At 52.9% G+C, this 15,629-nt stretch overlaps 3 protein-coding genes and 3 non-coding genes across 10 annotated transcripts; 2 read left to right on the top strand and 4 right to left on the bottom strand.

Annotated features, from left to right (window-relative positions):
* Nucleotides 1-571: 571 nt before the first annotated feature.
* TLCD1 (TLC domain containing 1) lies at nucleotides 572-2,348 on the top strand. The gene is made up of 4 exons (XM_032428867.1): nucleotides 572-874; nucleotides 1,201-1,283; nucleotides 1,370-1,452; nucleotides 1,844-2,348. The coding sequence occupies exons 1-4, from the start codon at nucleotides 681-683 to the stop codon at nucleotides 2,225-2,227; spliced, it is 744 nt and encodes a 247-aa protein (XP_032284758.1). The 5' UTR covers nucleotides 572-680; the 3' UTR covers nucleotides 2,228-2,348.
* A 435-nt stretch (nucleotides 2,349-2,783) lies between these two features.
* On the bottom strand, nucleotides 2,784-6,722 carry RPL23A (ribosomal protein L23a). Its single transcript, XM_032428868.1, has 5 exons — nucleotides 6,624-6,722; nucleotides 5,623-5,806; nucleotides 3,600-3,776; nucleotides 3,054-3,123; nucleotides 2,784-2,842 (listed from the first exon to the last, which is right to left on the bottom strand). Exons 1-5 carry the CDS (start codon nucleotides 6,646-6,648, stop codon nucleotides 2,828-2,830), a joined length of 471 nt encoding a protein of 156 aa, XP_032284759.1. The 5' UTR covers nucleotides 6,649-6,722; the 3' UTR covers nucleotides 2,784-2,827.
* Nucleotides 3,197-3,261, bottom strand: LOC116647779. The gene has a single exon (XR_004302383.1). It is a non-coding gene; the product is annotated as a small nucleolar RNA SNORD42 (small nucleolar RNA).
* LOC116647781 lies at nucleotides 3,862-3,933 on the bottom strand. Its single transcript, XR_004302384.1, has one exon. It is a non-coding gene; the product is annotated as a small nucleolar RNA Z17 (small nucleolar RNA).
* On the bottom strand, nucleotides 5,895-5,958 carry LOC116647778. The gene has a single exon (XR_004302382.1). It is a non-coding gene; the product is annotated as a small nucleolar RNA SNORD42 (small nucleolar RNA).
* A 1,416-nt stretch (nucleotides 6,723-8,138) lies between the features above and the next one.
* Nucleotides 8,139-12,955, top strand: RAB34 (RAB34, member RAS oncogene family). 5 transcript variants are annotated; one of them, XM_032428865.1, is made up of 12 exons: nucleotides 8,139-8,217; nucleotides 9,120-9,332; nucleotides 9,539-9,630; nucleotides 10,709-10,774; nucleotides 10,877-10,978; nucleotides 11,086-11,150; nucleotides 11,261-11,312; nucleotides 11,504-11,585; nucleotides 11,674-11,764; nucleotides 11,897-12,004; nucleotides 12,086-12,156; nucleotides 12,255-12,955. In XM_032428865.1, the coding sequence occupies exons 2-11, from the start codon at nucleotides 9,279-9,281 to the stop codon at nucleotides 12,151-12,153; spliced, it is 780 nt and encodes a 259-aa protein (XP_032284756.1). In that variant the 5' UTR covers nucleotides 8,139-8,217; nucleotides 9,120-9,278; the 3' UTR covers nucleotides 12,154-12,156; nucleotides 12,255-12,955. The 5 variants fall into 5 exon arrangements, 4 of the variants coding, with proteins under 4 accessions (XP_032284756.1, XP_032284754.1, XP_032284757.1 ...); XM_032428863.1 differs by having other exon boundaries at nucleotides 12,086-12,504; XR_004302340.1 differs by lacking the exons at nucleotides 8,139-8,217; nucleotides 12,255-12,955 and adding an exon at nucleotides 8,297-8,452 and having other exon boundaries at nucleotides 8,710-9,332; nucleotides 12,086-12,148.
* The last annotated feature ends 2,674 nt before the right edge of the window (nucleotides 12,956-15,629 follow it).

The following is a 15,629-nucleotide window of genomic DNA, read 5'->3' as shown; positions in this document are numbered from 1 at the left end:
GCGGGGCGCCGTAGAAGCTGATAAAAATGTCCGTCTCTGGCCTGAAGAAGCTAGAGATCCAGTGAAAGAACAGGGTATGGGCGGAGACCATTATCGAGGCGGGGCTCGGACCCCTCCCCAGGATCAGGGCTTAAAGGACGCGGGTGTGCGACGGGCCCCGCCCCGCTCTGCCCAGAAAGGAGTTGAGGGCGGAGAGAGAGGTTTCTCAGTACCCGCCCAGGCGGGGGAGCCGGTAGCCCCGGGGAAAGAGGGGACGCAGGTTAATGAGGCCAAGCGAGCGAGGCAGGACTCCGTCGGCAGTCGGGAGGCGCCAGCGAGGGGTGCCGCGGCGTCGGCGCCCCCCAGGAGAGCCCCTTTTCGCCCGAAGTCCGCGGGAGCCAGGCGGGGCCCGGAGGCCCCCGGGAAATGGGGCTCTGGCCCTCGGTGCCGCGGAGGCGCCGGAGGGACTGGGGCAGGCGGCAGGGGCGGGGCGGGGCGGGAGCGGCTGGGGGCGGGGGCAGAGGCCCGCGGGGAGGAGCCGGGAGGAGTGCAGGGGCCTAGAGGGCAACGCGAAAACTGTGTGAGGCTGGCGGCCGGCGGGGAGGCGGTGGGTGTGGACTGGCCGGAGAAGAGCCCCGTTCCCGGAGCAGTCCGACGAGGCGGCTTACGGGGCAGACAGACAGACTGCAGGGAGGGCCAGCATGCCCCCACTGCTGCACCCCGCCCTGCCGCTGCTCCTGGGCGCCACGCTGACCTTCCGGGCGCTCCGGCGCGCGCTCAGCCGCCTGCCCCTGCCCGCGCACGTGCGCGCCGACCCCCTGCGCACCTGGCGCTGGCACAACCTGCTCGTCTCCTTCGCGCACTCCATTGTGTCCGGGGTCTGGGCGCTGCTGTGGTGAGTGAGGGACTGGGGGAGTGAAGGTGGGTGGCTGGGGGATCCCACGTTTCTCTCCGCATCACTCTCTGGCATGCTCAGGCCTTGCAGTCTCACCTGATTCCCTGTTTGGAAAGCTCTCCAACTAGGAGCGGCAGAGGTCCCAGGGGAGGGGGGAAAGCTCATCTCGGAACCGGGAGACACCTGGGTTTCAGCCAAGCCTCTCCTCACTTCCCACAAAGCCAATAGCGCGAGCCCAGATTCCCCGGGGACTGGGAGGGGTAATAGGGGAGTAGAGGGTCCTTGGGGATGCGGAGATGTTGAGAGACTGCCTTCTTCCCTCCCAGTCTATGGCAGACCCCCGAGATGCTGGTGGAGATTGAGACGGCATGGTCGCTTTCTGGCTATCTGCTCGCTTGCTTCTCCGCAGGTAGGTCTTGCCCAGAAAATAAGTAGGTGCGGGAACAGGGAGCTTTTTGTTCAGTTCCTTTGACCTTTTCCCATCCCCCCCGCTAGGGTATTTCATCCACGACACGGTGGACATCGTGGTTAGTCGTCAGACACGAGCTTCTTGGGAATACCTCGTTCATCACCTCATGGTAAATGAGAAGCAGGGGATGTGGTGTAGGCCTGGTGCTAGCAACCTGGTCTCAGCCCTTTCTGAACCTGGGAGGTAAAGACCATCTTTCTTAACCCCATTTCCAACCCGTGTCCTACATCTCATGCCAGGACACTGAAGGTTGGCAGTTTCTGTGCCCTTGGTGAGTTAATTTTTGAGGCCAGCAATCCATGGCCTTACCTATTACCTCCTTGAACAGACTGGAAACCCCACCCAGAGCCAGAATCAAAATGTAATCATGCTGAATCCACCTTAAGCTATAATCCAGAAGGAAGCCAGTAAGGATGGATTTCCCAGCCGTCATTCCCACCAGCTTTCAGGAAAGCCATGGCATCTGGGTTCCCTAACACGTTATCTCCCTTGCCTTCTAGGCCCTGGGTGCCTTCTTTTCAGGCATCTTTTTGAACAGTTTTGTCGGTGGGGGAGTCCTGACGTTGCTGGTAGAGGTCAGCAACATCTTCCTCACCATCCGCATGATGATGAAGATAAACAATGCCCAGCACCTCCTCCTGTACCGGGTCAACAAGTATGTCAACTTGGTCATGTACTTTGTCTTCCGCCTGGCCCCTCAGGCCTACCTCACCCACTTCTTCCTGCGTTATTTGGGCCAGAGGACCCTGGGCACCTTTCTGCTCGGTAACCTGCTCATGCTGGACATCATGATCCTCATCTACTTTTCTCGCCTTCTCCGCTCAGACTTCTGCCCTGAGCGTGTCCCCAGCCAGCAACACAAAGACAAGTTTTTGACAGAGTGAGAGGCCCAGAGCCTGCAACTTGTGGCCAGAAGAGCAAACACAGCCAAGAACAGCCTCACACATAGGAGCCTCAGGCCTGGGGCATCTTCTGCACCTACTATTGAAAATGCTATTGAAAGCACTCCTCTGAAGTCCTTGTCCTTTCTTGGGCAAGGGGTGAGGGAAGCAGACCAACCGGTTGGACATGGTAGTTGGGTGTGGGGACAGGTGCTACGAAAGCCAGCCAGTCCACACTGCCCTGAAGTGGATGCTAATGAGAACTTTGTGTACTGGTTTCCTACAAAGCCCCTTCCAGATAAAAGGAGGGATTCTTGTTTGTTCTCTTACCCCCATGATGGTGGCAAATTATAGTTGTCCTAGGACGACGAACTCCAATCTGGTAACAAATACCTGAGCTCCCACTGCCAGGATTAACAAGCATGGGGAAGTAATAATGCAGAGTGTTCCAACAGGGTAAGTAGACCAAAGTCTTGCCCAGCCCCTGTTAACTTAAGTGTGTGTATACCATAGTATGGCCTCCCCCAAAGCCCAACCAGAAATCAACGAAGAAACACAAATGGTGAAAAAATTTATATTTAGATTTAGCCAGCTGGACTCAGTTTAGATGATTCCAATCTGAAAAACAAAAGGGGAGCTTTGTTACTGGGAGCTGAAATGTGAAGATTAAGCTGGAATGTCATGGTTAAAAAGCAAAATGAGACGAGGGTAGAGCCTATTAAGGATAGGGGTGCAGTGAGTTCATCAGCAAAGGTCAGGTTTTGGTCACTAGCAGACACATCACTTGGACCCAGGTGGTAGAGATGAGTTCATAGCAAAGGAAACTTACTTTGTTGGCAACATCCAAAGCATCATAGTCAGGAGCCAGTCGAACATATGCCTTCTTCTCTCCATCAGGCCTAGGATAAAGAAGTCTTCATTCCTCCTACCCTCACTGCCCCCAAGCCCTCCCTTTTCCCCCTAGTCTTTCTGGCACATCAGTGGTTCCTTTGTTCATGTCATTCTTTCCCAAATAGTGACTTTTCCATCATTTGCACAGGAGACTAGGGATGCCATCAAACCACAAATGAAGCCAACTCCCCTTTGTGGGGAACACCACAGAACATTTTAAGGCATAAGTCCAGGTAATCTGACATAACTGTGTCTTACTCTAAGGCCCGCCTGTCTAGAGGTGTATGGAATCAAGAAAATGAACACCAATACCATACATCAAGTCCTAGAGGCAGGAGGGCTAATGTGTCCTCAAAAGGCTGTTTATTAGATACAAAGGACTAGAATTACAGCAGAAGCTGTTCATTTCTTAAGGCTCAGACCCTGTGAAACCTACTTCTGACTCCATGCAGGTTTCCTGGCTCCTGACCGAGGCCCTACTCACCTGATCAAGGTGTTGACCTTGGCCACATCAATGTCATAGAGCTTCTTCACAGCCTGTTTGATCTGGTGCTTATTGGCCTTGACATCCACAATGAACACAAGCGTGTTGTTGTCTTCTATTTTCTTCATGGCTGACTCAGTAGTCAGGGGGAACTTGATGATGGCATAGTGATCAAGCCTGGGGAAGAGGCAAAATGGTATCGCCTGGGTCCGATAAAAGAAAGGATAGGCCCCCTTTTAGAGCCCAAAGCCAAAAGAGCCCAGGTGCATCAGACCATGAAGTAGAAATCATTTTTGTCAGACTTTGGTCGCTAAACAGTGTCATCATCTGCACCTTAAACTTAGGGACCTAGGAGCAGAAACCTGTGCACTTTCTTCCCCTTGAAGGGCTTTGTCTTTTAAAAAATTTTATTTATTAGAGAGAGCACACAAGCGCACGCACAAGAGCAACGTAAGGGGAAAAGGGAGAAGCGGACTCCCCGCTGAGCAGGGAACCTGCTGTGGGGCTCCATCCCAGGTCTCTGGGATCATGACCTGAGCCAAACAGACTGAAGTACTTGCATCGTACAAAGTCATTTAAAGATCATCTCTGAGTTCCAAACCCCCTTCATTCTTTGACTTCAACATTTTTTTAAAAAAAGATTTATTTGGGGCGCCTGGGTGGCTCAGTCATTAAGCGTCTGCCTTCGGCTCAGGTCATGATCCTGGGGTCCTGGGATCGAGCCCCGCATCGGGCTTCCTGCTGTGCAGGGAGCCCGATCCCGAGCCGAAGACAGATGCTTAACGACTGAGCCACCCAGGCACCCCAATATTTTTAAAGATTTATTTGTCAGAAAAAGAGAGAGCACAAGCAAGGGGAGCTGCAGGCAGAGGGAGAAGCAGGCTCCCTGTCGAGGAAGGAGCCTGATGTGGGACTTGATCCCAGAACCCTGGGATCAAGACCTAACCGACTGAGCCACCCAGGCGTCCCTTGACTTCAACATTTTGAAGGGCAAACTTCTGGAAGAAATTTGAGACTTCAGAGGTTAAACAACTTACTTCAAAAGCATAAAGCTAGACTACAGAATCTTAAAACCCAGGGTAGAGTTCCAAAGAATGCTGGGGCTTCACTGTGAGATTTAATAGACATTTCTGCCCCCACTGGTTGCTGAAAACTGGTTTTGAGGGCCACTGATTGAGAGCAACTTTTATTTACAGTTCAAGTTAAACTTACAGTGGCTTGACCACAGCTACACCACGCAGCTTTCCCCCTGAAATTTAGAAAAACAAGTCTCTGTTCACGTGGACGCTACGTGCCTATCTTAAAGCTAGACATCAGGTCTCAACCTCTCCTGACACTAAATCCCAGGTCCAAATGGGGGTCAAAAGTGGTTTCCTCCCTGGACACGTCCCACTCTCCTTGTCTTTTTCTTAAGAAGCAGTGGGAAGTGGCAGTTACTACTATTGCTCTGATCTGTGGCCCCCCTTAAGTCGGTTTTATTACTACTAGTGTGGCACCAAAACACTCAAGACCCTAAACCTTTTGCCCATTTCCCCCTATTTCTTTGAGTGTAAAGACTTGAGAGTAAACAAAAAGAACCTTTTATACACTGTTGCAGGCCTTCTCTGTCCAATACATATTAATAAGTGTCCTTATCAATCTAGAATCATCCCACACTGTCGCCCTCAAGGACTATTCCCTACACCAATAGATGCAATGAATAACTAAACCTGGAACTCCAAAACAACAAAAAACCAAACATTTAAACAAAGTACTACTTTACAACTCCAAGAAAGCAGAATTTAAAACCCTGACCATATATGAAGCAATTAACCTAACAAATAGTCACTGAGCTGTTTTAAACAATTCCTGCCAATGTTGTAAAAACATCTCCTCTTGTTCTTAAATAGGGCATTAACAATCTTTTTCACACTCCCCTTAGAGACGCACACTAGGTACCAACATGTATTTGAGAAATCATGCTGTAGGTCTGGTAAATTTCCAAATTACCCAACATCTTTTCATGGGAAAGGACAGTACTGACTTGTTTCTCCTGGGGGCGCTCTTTCGAGGATATTTGGGCTGCCTCCGCAGACGCAGTGTCTTGGGTCGTCGGAATGTAGGTGACGTGCGGATCTTCTTTTTTTTGTGACTGTGGACGCCTTTCAGCACCGCTTTCTTGGCCTTCAAAGCCTTTGCTTTGGCTTCGGCTTTGGGAGGGGCAGGGGCTGAGAGAAAGAAAGAAAATGAGGGCACGGGACTCAGAAACCAATCACTTCCGTCCTCAAAACCCCTAACGGGCGCTCCACCCCACACGTGCATCAGTGGTTCCTTTGAAGACATCACAAGTCTCAGGTTAAAATTTTTCCATCATATGCACGATACCGGGGCGAACTCAAAGAGTAACTTCAGGAATACGACGAAGAAAAAAAGGAACTAGCAATGATGTAACGCTTGATAGTTGACAAGATGTGTGCTAGTGGTTCTAGCTACCTATATAGCTCTAACACGAGAAAAAGAAAAAGAAACTAAGCTGAGGACTATAATTTTTTTTTTTTAAAGGCTTCTTATTTTTTATTAGAAAGAGAGTACAAACGGGGGAGCGGCACGCAGAGGGAGAGGGAGAAGCAGGCTCCCCACCGAGCAAGGAGCCCAATGCGGGGCTCGATCCCAGGATCCCGGGATCATAACCTAAGCCGAAGGCAGACGCTTAACCGTCTGAGCCACCCAGGCGCCGTGAGGACTATAATTCTTTACAGGTCTGGAGACATGGAGCTCGGGCCTGTGGATGCGTGTAGTTCCCCAAAGCCAACAGTCTGGCGGCCCCCGACAGGTGGTGCCGGCCGGGCTTGCCTCCCCAAACCTCCTCATAGGAGCCGAGCCCATGCGGCCGGGCCCACGCGCATCGCAGCGTGCCGGAATGCGAGAAACAGCTCCGGAGTAGACACCCCAAGGCTTAGCCCAGCCGCTGTCCTCCCAGTTCGTTCACTCCAAGGGGATCCCACGCCAGCTAGCTGTGGTACTCTCCCCAACCCCAGCACAAACCTTCCTTCTTAGCCTTCGGCGCCATCTTCGTAAAAGGGATTTCCAAGGCTCGTTTCCAGGGGCTTATAGAGCAGAGTCTCACTGAAGACTCGCGATGTTTTTTATTTAAAGCTGATTGGATATCCTGTAGCGCGGCGCCCTCTGGGAATGGTAGTTAGGTTTTATTTCCTCGCGAGAGTGATTAAGCATGCTCCACCTCTCCCCTCAAAAGAATCTAAAGCTTCTTGGGGGTTGTAGTTTTTTTTGAGACACGTGTTTATTTGCTGCGGCTGGTGGATGTGGACGGTGTAGCTAGCTGCCGCTGGCATCTAGTCCTGAGCCCTTCCCATCTTGAGGAAAGAGTATTGCAGTTCCAGGAGACAGTAACACTGAAAACTGGACTGAGTATAATTAGGTTGACGCAGGGAGAGTGAAGCAAAGCTCTAGAATGTTAGAGCAGAAATTGTTTGGTCCAGGGGCGCCTGGGTGGCTCAGTCAGTTAAGCGGCTATCTTCGGCTCAGGTCATGATTTCCGAGTTCTTGGATCGAGCCCTGCATCGGGCTCCCTCCTCAGCGGGGAGGCTGCTTTTCCCTCTTGCTCTGCCCCTCCCCCCACTTATGCTCGCTCGCTCTCTCAAAAAGAAGAAAAGAAAGAAAGAACTTTAGGAAATTATCTGGTCCAAGTCCCTCTAACAACTTCCGTGGAAATTTAGTCCAGAGTGGGGATGTGGCTTATCAATAACACAGGGATCTGGTGGCAGAAAAAGTCGAGTCAGGCAGAGGGGAGGAGAAAAGTATCGTAGAAGGTGGTCACATCTACCCCTCTTTACCTGTGACTGTCAGATTTCGTGCGTTTTCCCGATAATACTCTTGAAACGACCAATAGTCCAAACACCCGGGGTACAAATTTCTCTAGGGCTCACTAGTTCTTGTGAATAATTTCATTCACAGTCCCCTCCCTTTCCCCCCCCCCCCAAAGATTTTATTTATTTATTTATTCATGAGAGACAGAAAGAGAGAGGCAGAGGGAGAAGCAGGCTCCCAAGGAGCAGGGAGCCCGATGCAGGACTCGATCCCAGGACCCTGGGATCATGACCTGAGCTGAAGGCAGACGCTTAACCATCTGAGCCACCCAGGTGCCCCACAGTCCCCTCCCTTTAAGTAGTCTTCCCTTCCCTGCTCCAGTCCATGTTTGCATCCTCGAATTCGGTTCCAGACACAGAACAAGTAAAGCTTAGGTTTGCTTCTCTGAAGGTCTGTGTCTATCCCACCTCCACCCTACACTTTCTATCTTCCTCCTCCCCTCTTTCGAACCAGATCTCCCCTTTGATGGTGAGAATTATTGTGTGCTACAGTGCTCTCCTATCCTGCAGAACTGCAAAATGGAAAAGTTGTCCTTGGGGGTAAGATTCCAATGGGATCAGACAGAACGCTGGTACCAGAGCGGAGTCCCCTAGTCCCAGAGCCGTGACCTACCTAAAGGGCGAAGTTTCAGGTCCACCTAGCCCTTCTTTAGACTCCATTGAGGGAGGCAGGTTCGTCTTCAGCCTCCCACCCCTCAGCCTACACGGGAGCCTTGAAGGAAGACACCCCAGACTGGACGTCTCTTTCCTCGGTGGGCATCCCATTCCGACCCTGGCATCCCCTGTCGGCTTCCCCCACCCCACCCCATCCCGGGCAGAAGGGCGAGCGGGGGCAGACTCTATGAGTCACGTTCTGGGTCTGGAGTTGAGGAGGGAAGCGCCGCCTCTCCTTGGGCCCCTTCTCTCCTCCTTTTCCCTCCCCGCCGGTTCCTGGCCCAGCCAGATACTGCGCAGCAATCACCGATTCTCCATCACCAATTTGACTGGGTAAGGGTCCCCTTGGAGCCGGAGGCCGGCCCAGAGGCGCAGGGGAGAGCGACCTGGGGGACTTCGATCTGGGCGGGTTCCAGCCTGGGTGGAGGCGGTCCTGGTGCCCGTGAGGCATCTGGCAGGGTACCCAGAGCTGGGGCAGCGCAGTAGGGAGGAGAGGAGGGGGAGGCTGGGACAGGCTGCGAGGCCCGGAGCTGCCGGGAGAGGGGCAGGGGGCGGCCCTTCTCCAGGAATTTCCGGGGATCATGTTACAGCGCTCGCGAAGGGAGAGCGGAGTGGGACGCCGGGCCCTGCAGCGGACTGGGCCCCTGGCCCCCTCCTCCAGCCGGCCGCGGGCCTTGCAGCGCCATCCCTGCCCACACTGACCCCGTGCGGCGGGGCCGCTCCGCGTCCCCGGGCGGCTCTGTTATGGTAGGACCGCCTCAACCCCGAGCTGTCGTCGGGTCACCGCGGCCCCGAGTCATTGTAGGAACTATCCGGCCCCGAGTTATTGTGGGGTCTGCGCGGGCCCGGGCCCCCCCGGACGGGACTCCCCGCCCCCATTTGGAGGCGGAGGAGTCTCCCCGCCCCCGAGTCGTCGTCGGGACGACTCGGGCCCGGGTGATTGTGGGTTCGCCCCGGCCCCGGATGATCGTCTCATCCCCGTGGCCTGCTGTGGTCGTAGCGTCCCCGAGGCCGCGGGCTCCCGTAGGCTCCCCGTGGCCCAGAGTTATAGTCGGGACACCCCGGTCGCGGGTGATTGTCGGGTCTCCACGGGCCCGGGTCGCTGGGGCGGATCAGGCCCCCGCGCCTTCTCGGGGCTCCCCGCAAGGCCGCAGGCGAGATGAACATTCTGGCGCCGGTGCGGAGGGACCGCGTCCTGGCGGAGCTGCCCCAGGTAGGCGCCAGGGCCACGTCGGGCTTCTGGCTGCGGTGGGGTGTGGGCGGGGAGGAGGCGGCACCAGATCAGTTAGAGGCTTGGGCCCAACGCTGCCGCCCAGCTAGGTCTGCTGCTTCTGGGTGGTCCCCTACCCCCGCCCAGGGCAGCTTGGCTGCGGGACGTGGGCCAGGAGTGGGTGAGTCCCATTCTCTTCTATCCCTCAGTGCCTGAGGAAGGAGGCCGCTTTGCACGTGCACAAAGACTTCCACCCCCGCGTCACCTGCGCCTGCCAGGAGCACCGGACAGGCACCGTGGGGTGAGCTAGACATCCTTAACAAAGAAAGGAAGTCTCAGTCAAAGCTAGGGTATACACGCACCCCCTGGGGCTTCGTTTCAGCCTCTACCAGTTATATGGTAATTCCCCCATTTTTACACCCATGTGTTCTCCCTTTTCTTCCCAGCAAGGTTGTGATGAGTCCTATGAAATGGGGTGGGGTAGAGAGACGGCAGTTCACTTCCTGACACAAAGAGGGTACCCAACAGGAGAGGGTGGTCACCAGCTCACCTTCCCACATGCCACCCATTTGAGCCCCAGGGCAGGGAGCTGTGCCTGTAGGGATGTGTCCCATTATGGGTGAAAGAAGGTAATACTGATAACATTGGCGTGCCATTAACAGAGCGTTTACTGTGTGCCAGGCAGTGTGTTGGTTACTATTATTGTCTTTTATTAAATGGAAAACACCATCACTTTTAAGATGTATCCTGATTTCAGAGATGTTTAAAATGTGTGTGGGGGGAGTGAAGGGGGGATACCTTTATCTCAGAATATAGGACATTTATCTCATTTTAACCTTCACAACAGGGGCGCCTGGGTGGCTCAGTCGTTAAGTGTCTGCCTTCGGCTCAGGTCATGATCTCAGGGTCCTGGGATAGAGCCCCACATCGGGCTCGCTGCTCTGTGGAAAGCCTGCTTCTCCCTCTCCCACTCCCCCTGCTTGTGTTCCGTCTCTCACTGTGTCTCTCTCTGTCAAATAAATAAATAAAATCTTAAAAAAAAAAAAAAAAAAAACCTTCACAACAACCCAATAGAGTATATACTAAATCTCCACTTAACAAATGTTGAAACTGAGGCTCAGAGAGGCTAAGTAACTTGTCGTAAGTCACACAGCTAGTAGATGTAAGAACTGGGATTCAAATTCCTGTCTCTCTGATGTTGAACCACAAAAGACTCTTCTGGAAGCATATGTGTCCAGGCAAGCTGCCTGGGAGGCCTCTTGTCTATGGTAACCTCAGCCTTGGTGCAGCTAACTTTATAGACTTAGTAGGGAACATTGAGACTCCCTAGGTTGCAAGAGCTAGTGCTCACGCCTCCTGCCCCCTTTTGTGTCCTACAGATTTAAGATCTCCAAAGTCATTGTGGTGGGGGATCTGTCAGTGGGGAAGACTTGTCTCATTAAGAGGTAAGAAGGTGCTCTAGTTGAGCTGGATTGGGCCAGGAAGGGTTTGGCCAGACCTAGCCAGGTGGGCTGGGCTCAGGGCCAGAGCATCTGGTGCTCCCTCAGGTTCTGCAAAGATACTTTTGATAAGAATTACAAGGCTACCATTGGAGTGGACTTTGAGATGGAACGATTTGAGGTGTTGGGCGTCCCCTTCAGTCTGCAGCTGTGAGTGCCTCCTCCACACCTCCCAGCCATTCCTTCCCCGAGCACCTGAACCCCACCTCATGCCCCCCTCCCACATACCTGTGTTGTACCCCCCTCCTTCCTCCCAGCTGGGATACCGCTGGACAGGAGAGGTTCAAGTGCATTGCATCAACCTATTACCGAGGAGCTCAAGGTAAGGGCCTCAGTGAAGTGGGGAAGGCGGGTGTTCCTGGTCTCTAATCTAGGGCTGGGGGGATTTGGGAAATGAGCTGGTAATGTCAGTTGTCTCTGCCCCTTTTCCAGCCATCATCATTGTCTTCAACCTGAATGATGTGGCCTCCTTGGAACATACCAAGTATGTGGGGATGCTGAGCTACGATGGGGGCTCCGGGAAGAGAGGGTTCAGAAAAGAGAGGTGGTCAGGAGCATTAGTAGGGAAGGAAAAGAATGCATCGAGGACCAGAGAGAGTGTGATGGGCATATGAGTGCCACCGGGAGGAGCCTCTCCAAGTTTACTCATCCTTGATTGTCTACCCTCTGTGGCAGACAATGGCTCGCTGATGCACTCAAGGAGAATGACCCGTCCAGTGTGCTTCTCTTCCTTGTGGGTTCCAAGAAGGACTTGAGTGTGAGTGTGTCAGTAGGGGAGGGGCGGCTTCCAGCCCGGTCAGGGGACCCCGCCCCCCCCTTGCCATCTGACTCTGACCTTCCCTCAGACTCCTGCTCAGTATGTGCTGATGGAGAAAGATGCACTCAAGGTGGCCCAAGAGATGAAGGCTGAGTATTGGGCGGTCTCTTCTCTCACTGGTGAGTCAGAGGCTTCAGGTCTTCTGCTGTGGTGTTCCTGTCCACCTGGCCTCTCATTCCTGCCCTTTCAGCTGTGCCCAGTGACTCGAGGCCTGGAACGGCCCCTGAGCACCCATCTGCCCCATGCGTCAGGTGAAAATGTCCGGGAATTCTTCTTCCGTGTGGCGGCGCTGACCTTTGAAGCCAACGTGCTGGCTGAGCTGGAGAAATCGGGGGCCCGGCGCATTGGGGATGTTGTCCGTGAGTGTTTGCCTGGATGGGGTGGCAGAGAGCGCGGGGAACCCCTGATTCCTGCTTCATATATTTCCTGGCCTTCTTCAGGCATCCATAGTGAGGACAGCAACCTCTACCTAACTGCCAGCAAGAAGAAGCCCACATGTTGCCCGTGAGCGGTAAGGGGACTGTCCAGAGCCTGCCCAGCCCTGGTGCACTGTGCCACTTGATTGCCCTAGAGCTCGACCCTGGACATTTGCACTGATTGTTTTTCCAGACCAAAGAGCTGCCCCTTGGTGGCAGTACCCCTGGAGGGGTAGCGGGGACCATGCTAGTCGCTCCCTGCCCCGGGCACCGTGCCAAAGACTAGATGTTTCCCCCCTCCTTTGGGGGACTCTCCAGGGTGCCCAGCAGTGGGGAGGTAATCCCTGCTGCTTTTGCTTAGCCTGCTGGGCCCTTTTGAGTATGAGGATGCTTAATGATCCCAGCCTCACACTGTGCCTTATGTATTAAAATCTCTGTTATTAGCAGTTTGGGGACTGGAGTCCTTTGTTGGGGATGAGGGATGCGGAATGGACAGGGCTGGATGGCTATCTTGGGACTGGAGCTTCCTGCTGGATTCTGGCCATCCCTGGCCTCTGGGCAGGATCTAGACAGGCTGGGAGCTCAGGAACCACATTTTGGAGGGCTGTACTGGACTCTTAAGTGGTTGGCTTTCAGAGCTCTTTCCTTTGGTTCCTCATCCCCAACTGTGTCCCCCCTACTTGGTGCTTATTCCCAAATTTCTACCACTGGATAATTGTTTTCTTTTTTTCACCCCCTTCCTGCTTTCCCTTTAAAAAAATACTTCTCCGAGGAGAACACAGTAAGAAGTGATTGAGTTTTGGATGCTCTTTGGATTGATCAGAAGGCCCAGGGAGGGTATGGGTTTGGCTCTTACTCAGAAGATATGTTACCTAGGGACGCTTGGGTGGCTCAGTTGGTTAAGCATCTGCCTTTGGTTCAGGTCATGATCCCAGGGTCCTGGGATCAAGTCCTGCATCGGGCTCCTTCCTTGGTGGGGAGCCTGCTTCTCCCTCTGCCTGCAGCTCCCCCTGCTTGTGCTTGCTTGCTTGCTGTCTCTCCCTCTGACAAATAAATAAATAAAGTCTTAAAAAAAAAAAAAAAAAGATGTGCTATCTAATATCTAACATTATTAGTGATATAAGCATAAATTTATGAGTAGTGTCTTTTTACATTTTAAAACCTGATTAAATAAAACAAACAAACAGCATAGGGGCACCTGGCTGGCTCACTAGATAGAGCATGTGACTCTTGATCTTACGGTCAAGAGTTCAAACCCCATGTTAGGTAGGCCTAGATCTTACTTTTAAAAAGAAAAAAAGAAAAAGAAGAGAAAAAACCAGCATACCTTTTTCCCTCTTCAAAAAGAAAAAGACATGCTCTGAGTCAGGAGGTCCCCCATTTGAGTCCTCACTGTTCTTCAATCACTTCTCACTGTGTTCTCCTCAGAGAAGTTTTATTTATTTATTTATTTATTTTCAAAGATTTATCCATTTATTATAGAGAGAGAGAGTGAGTGCACATGCACAGGCAGTTAGAGGGGCAGAGGGAGAGGGAGAAGCAGACTCCCCACTGAGCAGGGAGCCCGAGGTGGGGCTCAATTCCAGGACCCTGGGATCATGACTTGAGCTGAAGGCAGACACTTAACCGACTAAGCTGAAATCAAGGGTCAGATGCTTAACCAAATGAGCCACCCAGGCGCCCCAAAGAGAAGTATTTTTTAAAGCGAAGTCAGGAAGGGGGTGAAAAAAAAGAAAACAATTATCCAGTGGTAAAAATTTGGGAATAAGCACTAAGTAGGAGGACACAATTGGGGATAAGGAACTAAAGGAAAGAGCTCTCAGACTCCCGGGTAAATAACTTATCCTCTGTGCCTCAGATTCCTCATCTGTAAAATCAGGCTGATAATACTGATGAGGTTTCATGGATGAAATAAAGTAAAACACTAACACACACTGGAAGAGCTCAAAAACCTTAACTATTGGGGCGCCTGGGTGGCTCAGTCGTTAAGCGTCTGCCTTCGGCTCAGGTCATGGTCCCGGGGTCCTGGGATCGAGCCCCGCATCGGGCTCCCTGCTCAGCGGAGAGCCTGCTTCTCCCTCTCCCACTCCCCCTGCTTGTGTTCCCTCTCTCGCTGTCTCTCTCTCTGTCAAATAAATAGATAAAATCTTTAAAAAAAAAAAAAAACACCTTAACTATTATAACTGATTGGAGGGAAGAGTGGCGAAAAACCTGGCTCCCTGTCGACATCTGACCCAGAGTCAGATTGGCTGGAAGTATCTTAGACATCTGGGCCAACAATGGTGGGACACCTGTGGCCTCAGGTGTCATCCTGAGAGGCCTCTGAGGTGTCATCCTCAGAGGTCATCCTGCCGTGTTACCTCCAGAGGGTCAAGTAGGACACAGACCCGGGCTCCCAGTCCGCAAGTGCTCTGTCCACATGCCTGGTACCATTCTCACCCAGCCACTCTGTCCTGGAAGGGCTGGCTTTTCTGCATACTCCTCTCTCCTGGCTTCAACTTTCCTGCTGTTCCTGGAGTTGTCTGGAGCTAAGGTGAGAAGGGACGCCTGGGTAGTGGCCCTATCTGCTCAGCCTCCTGGGCCTGGAGGAAGGTAAAGGCTGGGACCATGCAGACAGCAGCAGCTGCAGGAGAGGCCCTGGATGACTGGAGAAAACAGTTTAAACATCATCCTTTCCCCTTTTTTCCATCTGTTGAAGCATATCCTGGCTTAGGAGCCTGGTGCCAAGAGGATTTGAGGGGAGTGATGTGTGGAGTGTGGGTGGTACGGTTCTAACACTTTTTCACACTCCCTGGGATTGTTTTTTCCATGTCTCTTCCCTCACAGGACTGTGCTCCTCACCCCTCTTCTTGCACAGAGCCTGTAACTCAGTGTGTGTGTGTGTGTGTGTGAGAGAGAGAGAGAGAGAGAGAGAGAGAGAAACCTGCACCACAGAGCTGCTGTGGAATGTTTGTGCTCCACTGGGTGTGGGGATCAGGGGTGTGGTTTGGTTTTCTGGGTGATATCTGTAAGGGGCATGTTCATGTGCATATTGCAGTGGTCCATGTGTGAGATTTTTTTATGTATGCAACGTGTGTGATCGATGCATGTGCAGTGTATATGCTATATTTAAGGGTTTGAAGGGTGTGTGTAGTACGTTACTATGAATGCCGCGGCCCTGCTCCCCGTCACAGGCAAGCCTATGGACACACGTGCGGTTGCGTGAACGAAATAAGATAGAGCACTAACATACATAAGAAGAGCTCAGAAACCTTAATTATTTTAATTACTGGGGGAACAGTAACCGAGACCCTGGCTCTATGTTGCCATCTTTATTGGGCAGTATTGTCTCCGGGACAGGGCGCCTGCGGGGGCTAGGAGGGAACGCGGGGAGGGGGCTTTGGGGGTGGGCGCCACGAGGGGCTGGGAGCCAACACCAAGTCCTCATCTTGAGAACTGGGCCTTGGGCTCCTGTGGAGGGGCCTGAGAGCAGAAGGAGAGAACGCGCGCGAACGCGAGCGAGCCAGAGACGGCCCTGCTCCAGAGCGAGAGAGAGCTCGGAGAAGCCGGGGTGCCTGCGGGGAGGCGG

This window comes from Phoca vitulina, unplaced genomic scaffold (genome assembly GCF_004348235.1).
Source record: "Phoca vitulina isolate PV1807 unplaced genomic scaffold, GSC_HSeal_1.0 scaffold40, whole genome shotgun sequence".
NCBI lineage: Eukaryota > Metazoa > Chordata > Mammalia > Carnivora > Phocidae > Phoca > Phoca vitulina.
The sequence above is the reverse complement of the archived record's forward strand: the minus strand, read 5'-3'. Positions and strand labels throughout refer to the sequence as shown.

What these genes read in the sequence shown, in the direction of transcription:
- RAB34 (XM_032428866.1), top strand. Translation starts at nt 8,307, where the DNA reads ATGAGTCACGTTCTGGGTCTGGAGTTGAGGAGGGAAGCGCCGCCTCTC. An exon ending in CACCGGACAGGCACCGTGGG is followed by an intron (nt 9,631 to 10,708) that starts GTGAGCTAGACA and finishes TGTGTCCTACAG; the next exon opens with ATTTAAGATCTCCAAAGTCA. An exon ending in GCGCATTGGGGATGTTGTCC is followed by an intron (nt 12,005 to 12,085) that starts GTGAGTGTTTGC and finishes GGCCTTCTTCAG; the next exon opens with GCATCCATAGTGAGGACAGC.
- RPL23A (XM_032428868.1), bottom strand. Translation starts at nt 6,648, where the DNA reads ATGGCGCCGAAGGCTAAGAAGGAAG. An exon ending in AGCGCCCCCAGGAGAAACAA is followed by an intron (nt 3,777 to 5,622) that starts GTCAGTACTGTC and finishes CCTCTTCCCCAG; the next exon opens with GCTTGATCACTATGCCATCA. An exon ending in AAGGTCAACACCTTGATCAG is followed by an intron (nt 3,124 to 3,599) that starts GTGAGTAGGGCC and finishes TCTTTATCCTAG; the next exon opens with GCCTGATGGAGAGAAGAAGG.
- TLCD1 (XM_032428867.1), top strand. Translation starts at nt 681, where the DNA reads ATGCCCCCACTGCTGCACCCCGCCCTGCCGCTGCTCCTGGGCGCCACG. An exon ending in GCTCGCTTGCTTCTCCGCAG is followed by an intron (nt 1,284 to 1,369) that starts GTAGGTCTTGCC and finishes CCCCCCCGCTAG; the next exon opens with GGTATTTCATCCACGACACG. An exon ending in ACCTCGTTCATCACCTCATG is followed by an intron (nt 1,453 to 1,843) that starts GTAAATGAGAAG and finishes CTTGCCTTCTAG; the next exon opens with GCCCTGGGTGCCTTCTTTTC.